Here is a 5,937-nt window from a genome sequence, read left to right as displayed (position 1 = left end):
TAGCCTGGAAACTGCAAAGCTGCCTGGCAGCAAGAGGGGATGGGCAGCGAAACCGCATCAGCCAGGTGGCACCTGCTCCCACCAGACTGCAGGGTCACAGCGCCTGCCTCATGGAGCCGTTGTTATGCACAAGTACGTGGAAATCAATGCAGCTTTAGCTTTACTTTGGTGCTAAATTAACTTTATAACACTTGGTTATAACATACATTAATTTTGACAGCAATTACTAAAATAACAACTCATAATACATTCATTTACCATATTCAGAAAAGCAACTGAAAAACCAAACACACAGCAAAATTTTATAGGACTGTAGTGGTTTTTGTTAGGCTGTCAAATAATTTTAAGCTCAAAATTAAAGTTATTAAATCTGTGACTCTCAACTGGGGTAGGTGGGCACACACAGAGAGGGGAAGCTAAAATCCTTTTTTTCTTCCAAACCTCACACAGACCCACTCGGCTGGTAATTTCCATTGCTGGAATTAGGTCCTGTTCCTTAGGTTAAAAACAACTGCCTTCATGCCTATTAAAAATAATGTTTCTTTCTTCCTTTCCTGAGTGATTGTGAAATGAGCCATGGTGGCCATGGGGTAGGCACGAACAGAGGGAATCTGAGTCCATGCCCACATTTGATGGTGGGCAAGAACAGAAGGAAATTGGGTTCTGGACCTGATGCTGGACCTGTCGCTGGACCTGATGCTGAACCTGACGCTGGACCTGCCCCTGGACCTACCACTTGGTCTGCTACTGGACTGCTAACAAATGCTGCAGATTTTTATGGAGAGAAAAGTACAATGCGTCTGAGAGCAGCTCTCCCAGCTCTGGATGAAGCCGGCAGAACAAGGAAGCAGCAGACACGCTGGTATCATTCAGTGGGCAGAGTCAATGACCCTCCTCTAAGTCCAGCAAAGCTCAACCTGCATGTCTGCAACTAGAAATACCAATCGTAAGCCAGACCTCCTGGCAAATACCATTGACCCGCTGTAATTTTGTGTGGTGTGTTATGTCCCATGTACAGGAAATCATTCACAAACCCTTTAACCAGGAAGTACTAACATGACTTTTAATGCAATATAACAGCTTTGCACCCATTTAACATATATTTAACCCCAGTGGTATATTTAAATATATATTTTATAGAACATCAGGCATGTTTACCTAATGACTCGAACCTTCACAATGTCTCTCTCCCTGAGAGGACAGCGGAGGATCCCATGCACTGTCTCCAGAAACATGCCCTTCCCAGAGAGGATTCACAAATCAAATGTGCACATGCATGCATGCACAGACACATATCACACACACACATACACATGGACACACACTACCTACACACAATACATACATTCACACATGCACACACATTCACATAATCACATAATGCCAACACGTAACACTTGCATACACATACACACAACACTCAAACACACACACACAAGCATACACACAGCACTCAAACACACATGCATATACATACACGTTCAGACACACATACATATGTAAATACGTAGACATAACATGCACAAATATACATATATAACTATACACATCGCGAGCATCCATGCATGCCTACTTGCACATATGTGCAGTCGTGCCTAAACATGTAACACATGCACACACATACATGCAACACAAATACACATGCACACATATACACATGCATGCACATGTACATTACACACAAAGGCACACATACATGCACAACACATATACATGCACTACACACTTTCACACACATAAATGCAAACACACATACATATATACACCCCTCAAAGACCCCATTATTCAATTCTAAACAAAGTGGTTTATCCCCCAAATGTACCTTCTCGTAATTAATAAGCTCTACTGCACATTTCTTGTTTCAAATAATGAGGTCTCACACACAGCACACATACATTTATACTCCAGTAAGTGTGAACATATAAATAGAAATAGGACACACGGGCACGAAGACCCTCTTCTGTAAAGGTTTTCTCAAACTTGAATTGAACGAATTCTGCTAATTATAGTCAGAGTCAGTAAAGATATATATTTGACCTCGGAATGAATATACTCGTTCTTTTCGTTACCCCTGGCAACAGCAAGAAGGTAAAATAGAGTTGTGCGATACTCTGTCACTTATTCAATCCCACTTCCTGGGATCTGACCCACTTGTAAGAGCGTTTCTGTCTGAGTGATTTCCTTCTGACTAAAATCATGAGATAATTCCTTCTCTTCCTGCTTTCTCTTTCCCAGGCCTTTTCACTGCCCTTTCATCATCTCGGAAACTAAATCATACTTGTCAAAATGGAACGCAAAGAAACAGCCTTAGGAGAGAATCCCACAATGGAATGGACCCAAGAGAGGAAAAAATATTCTTTTTGAAAATGTACAAAAGGAAAAGTCAAGAGGCCTGGGTTCCCTCTCACGACAGAAACAGACGTCAGCATAGCAGGTCGCTCAGCACAGTTCAGCTCTGTGTATGAAACAGAGATTCTAGTCCTTGTCCCTGTTTCAAGCTCTGTGTATGAAACAGATTCTAGCCCTTGTCCCTGTTTCATGATGTTGCAGTGAAGGAAACAAAACAGACAAAGGGCACAGGCTGCAGAAAAGGATTTTAAAAGGATGACTTTTAAAATGTGCACCTGCTTTTCAAGGGCACAATGAGGACATTTTCAAGTATATTAAAGCTGATTTATAAGAGATGGGTATAAAGACTCTACAAGGTCATTAGACTTTAGACTTACAAAGAAAACAAATCACATTCTCCTAGCATCACGAGTCAGGTGTTCCACAAATACTAAGAATAGCCACCGCAACGGGATCCACTATGAGGGGTCAAAACATAACCCATGAAGCGTGGCCGAGAGCTCCTATAACCTGATTTCTAGGAATCTAATTTTAAACATCCTCACAGCTAGCACATCACAAAAATACAGAGCTCCAAATGCTGTAACACAAGTGCTAACAACACCTAGCCAAAAATATACGAGGCATTTCAGGCAAAAATCCCAGAATCAGAAGAACACAAGTTTTCTAAGTTCTTCAAAAGCTGGTGCTGGTTGAGGCTCTTCTGCAGACTTCAACAAAAGACACGCTAGAATTAGCCATTGACGGTAACCCTGAGTCAACACGCACAGTGTTCAGAAAAGCACAAGGCCTGCTCCGGCCTTGAGACCCCTGGGAACTTTCTCTGGACCGCACCGAGTGGACGACTTTGAGGACTCAAAATAACCAACAACCAGTCCATGAACAGAGAAAGAAGACTGCAGCCTCCCTGTGGACCTGGCTCCATGCCTGCCCCCTTTCTTCCGGGTACCTTTGCCCTTCCTGGCTCCCTCCTCCACCTGGAGATGCTCTGGGTTCAGGCCCCTCTCCAGTTGTGTCTCGGTCCACAGCTGGCTACCTGTGTGAAGCCCCAGGCCTTGAAGGACCATCTCCACCTGCTTCCTGCACTTCCCACCCACTTCCGCCATGACGCCCAGGCTCTGGCTGCTCTCAGGGATCAGGGCCGCCAGGCTCCCCTCGCAGGCTCCAACTGGAGTCCTGCCCCCTGGTTTTCAGCAACACTTGGGACTTTCTCCTGGAAACTCTCAGCTCTGGGCTTTAGTGAACTGCGCCATCCAGCTCTTCTCTGGACTCTAAGCAGGGCCTTTTCTGGGTCTTCCAACCCTTCCTCCATTTCCAAATGTGGGCTTTCCTTTGGCGTCCTCTCTCCAGACATGCACGCCTCACACTCTGGCTACTTGACCTGCACTTCTACCTAAGAGGCTCCCAAATGCACCCTGCTCCAGATTTTCCCCAAGCCTCCTCCTGTATTTCCAAACTCGCAGCTTGCAGTGGTGTCTCTAAGTATCTCTGAGTCAGGTCCACACTTGCTTCTCCTGATTTCCGGCAAAGCGCAACGCCGACCTCGGGGTGCAGACTCGCAGCTTCATCCGCCTTCCTGCACTCCCTCTTCCCCTCCTGACCCAGGCACCGAATCGCTCAGCTCACTGGCTGCCTTCTCTCCTCCTCCGGCCACGGCGAGTGCCCTGCATGAGCCTGCCCTGTCCCCCCCGGCTCCACGGCATGCCGCACATCAGAGACACGATTCTCTCCGAAACCCTCAGTGGTTCCCTAGTATCCCACAGGTAAGGACTTCCACATTCTGGCCCCAATCTAACTTTCTGGCCTCAGATATGCACGTGCATATTTTATCTATGCAAAGAGAGTACAGGCCTCACACCTGCTCTCATTCCTGGGCTCCTAGCTCCTCCTGAAGGTGCTGTATGAGGTACCTATGCACTTTCCAAACACTAACTGAATATGCGCTTGGAGAACACTTACTTGATAATTTTGTGGCATTGTTGGATAACGTGGACAAAGTGAGAACTACGCAGGTGTGTGGATGCTGCCTTGCCCAGACCTCACTTACCCAGACACTCCCAGATGCTCAAGGTGACCAGCCCTATTGGCGCACAGGCAGGTGCAGGCTGCACCCCCACAGCTGGGCCCCGCGAGCTGAACTATAATCATGAAGCAGCTGTTTGCTCCTAAATCTGTTTATGCCGGTGTACTTGTTACACATTACTGAAACCAATAAAGTATGACTCCAAAGAGAGAATAATTGTATGAAAACTAAGTTGGATGCCTTTCAAAGACTTAATATAGGGGAATTTTTTTTTCATTTTAATCTTTTTTAAATTGCTATCAAATTAGGTATGGGCAAAAAATATACACAATGTTTGAGGAAATAATTTTTAAAGGTTTCAAATCTAACATACCTTGTTTCTCTTGTGTTGCCTCTTCTCTTCTAGAAGAATCAAAACTGTGGCAGGTCTGCGATGGCTGTGGTTGAGGAAAGAGGCCACACCCACAGCCAGCAGAACCACGCTCAGCAGCAGCCTAGCCCCGCGTGGAAGAGGCGTGAACACTCTCGGGAGAGGTGGATGTGCACTAACCGTTCCCAGCTCTGACCTCTTTGATTAACTGAATATGGTGATTGGTTTTATCTGAACGTCAGACAAAAGGGTGTCTACGTCCAGGAAAGACTCTAAACACTCTGGACCCTGCTGGGGCAGATGGTGACCGTGACCCAGTGATACCACTCTCCAGTGGGCAGCATGGTCTGCAGAGGGGGAGACCCCTAAGGCAGCCCTACCCCAGCGTGGGTGAGTTTCTGTTGTAATTCTATGTCCAGTGTAAATAAACTGTGGAAAACTGGGAGATGGTACAAGAAAGCAAGGATGCCAACTAAATGAATAGAAAGATCTACAAGGGAAGGCTGAGATCGGCTGAAATCAGCTGAAATAGGCTTGGGAAAGTAAAGGCCAGGCTGGAACTTCGTAACGGCTTTCGAGGCTCAGGAACACGGACGGTAGCTGCCCTGTCCATCCCAGGAGAGAACAGACGGGCTTGGTTGGAAAGCACTTCCCTGACTAAAAGTGTCTTTAAAAAGGGAAATCTCAGAATTGCCCTCCCTCCCTGGAACACTTTAACCCTTCATGGAACACAGCAGAAATTCCACAGCCTGCATCCCAGGAAGCAGGGACAGGACAGCAGCCTCCAGCACACAGAAGCACTTAGGGGCATAAGCAGCTATGCAAAGATGGCACGATCCGTGCCTCAAAAAGGCCAAGATCTCTGAGAAATAAAGTTGTATGCAGATTTACACCTGGGCAGCTTGAAATGCGTGTGCCATGACAGTTCCGGAAGCTTGTCTACTCGAAGGTCCGCATTCAGGTACGTTTCACAGTCACCACAACTAGACTTTCAGAAATTTAAAACTCCTAATAAAGAAATGCAAACCTGCACATCTCACGCCACCACCTAAAGCAGCAGTTCTCAAGTAGGGGCGATTCTGCTGGGGGGAGGGATGCTGATGGCATCGTGGGAGGCAGAGGTCTGACACTCAGCACCGCAGGCACCGAGAACAGTCTCCTCCTCACAAAGTCCCCCCACAAGGGCTCCGGGGGG

The 5,937-nt window shown here is 46.6% G+C and overlaps 1 protein-coding gene across 1 annotated transcript; it reads left to right on the top strand.

Annotated features, from left to right (window-relative positions):
• The first annotated feature begins 1,701 nt into the window (after window positions 1-1,701).
• On the top strand, window positions 1,702-5,648 carry PRR26 (proline rich 26). Its single transcript, XM_031661567.1, has 2 exons — window positions 1,702-4,112; window positions 4,779-5,648. The coding sequence occupies exons 1-2, from the start codon at window positions 4,018-4,020 to the stop codon at window positions 4,948-4,950; spliced, it is 267 nt and encodes an 88-aa protein (XP_031517427.1). The 5' UTR covers window positions 1,702-4,017; the 3' UTR covers window positions 4,951-5,648.
• Window positions 5,649-5,937: the final 289 nt, after the last annotated feature.

The sequence above is a fragment of the Papio anubis genome, unplaced genomic scaffold, assembly GCF_008728515.1.
Source record: "Papio anubis isolate 15944 unplaced genomic scaffold, Panubis1.0 scaffold1919, whole genome shotgun sequence".
In the NCBI taxonomy this organism is placed as follows: domain Eukaryota; kingdom Metazoa; phylum Chordata; class Mammalia; order Primates; family Cercopithecidae; genus Papio; species Papio anubis.
Note: the sequence above shows the minus strand (reverse complement) of the source record. Positions and strands in the feature narration are given on the sequence as shown.

Bases quoted from the DNA above. Each gene is read 5' to 3' on its own strand.
- PRR26 (XM_031661567.1), top strand. From the start codon at position 4,018: ATGAGCCTGCCCTGTCCCCCCCGGCTCCACGGCATGCCGCACATCAGA. The intron at 4,113-4,778 runs GTAAGGACTTCC...CTTCTCTTCTAG, and splicing joins GGTTCCCTAGTATCCCACAG to AAGAATCAAAACTGTGGCAG.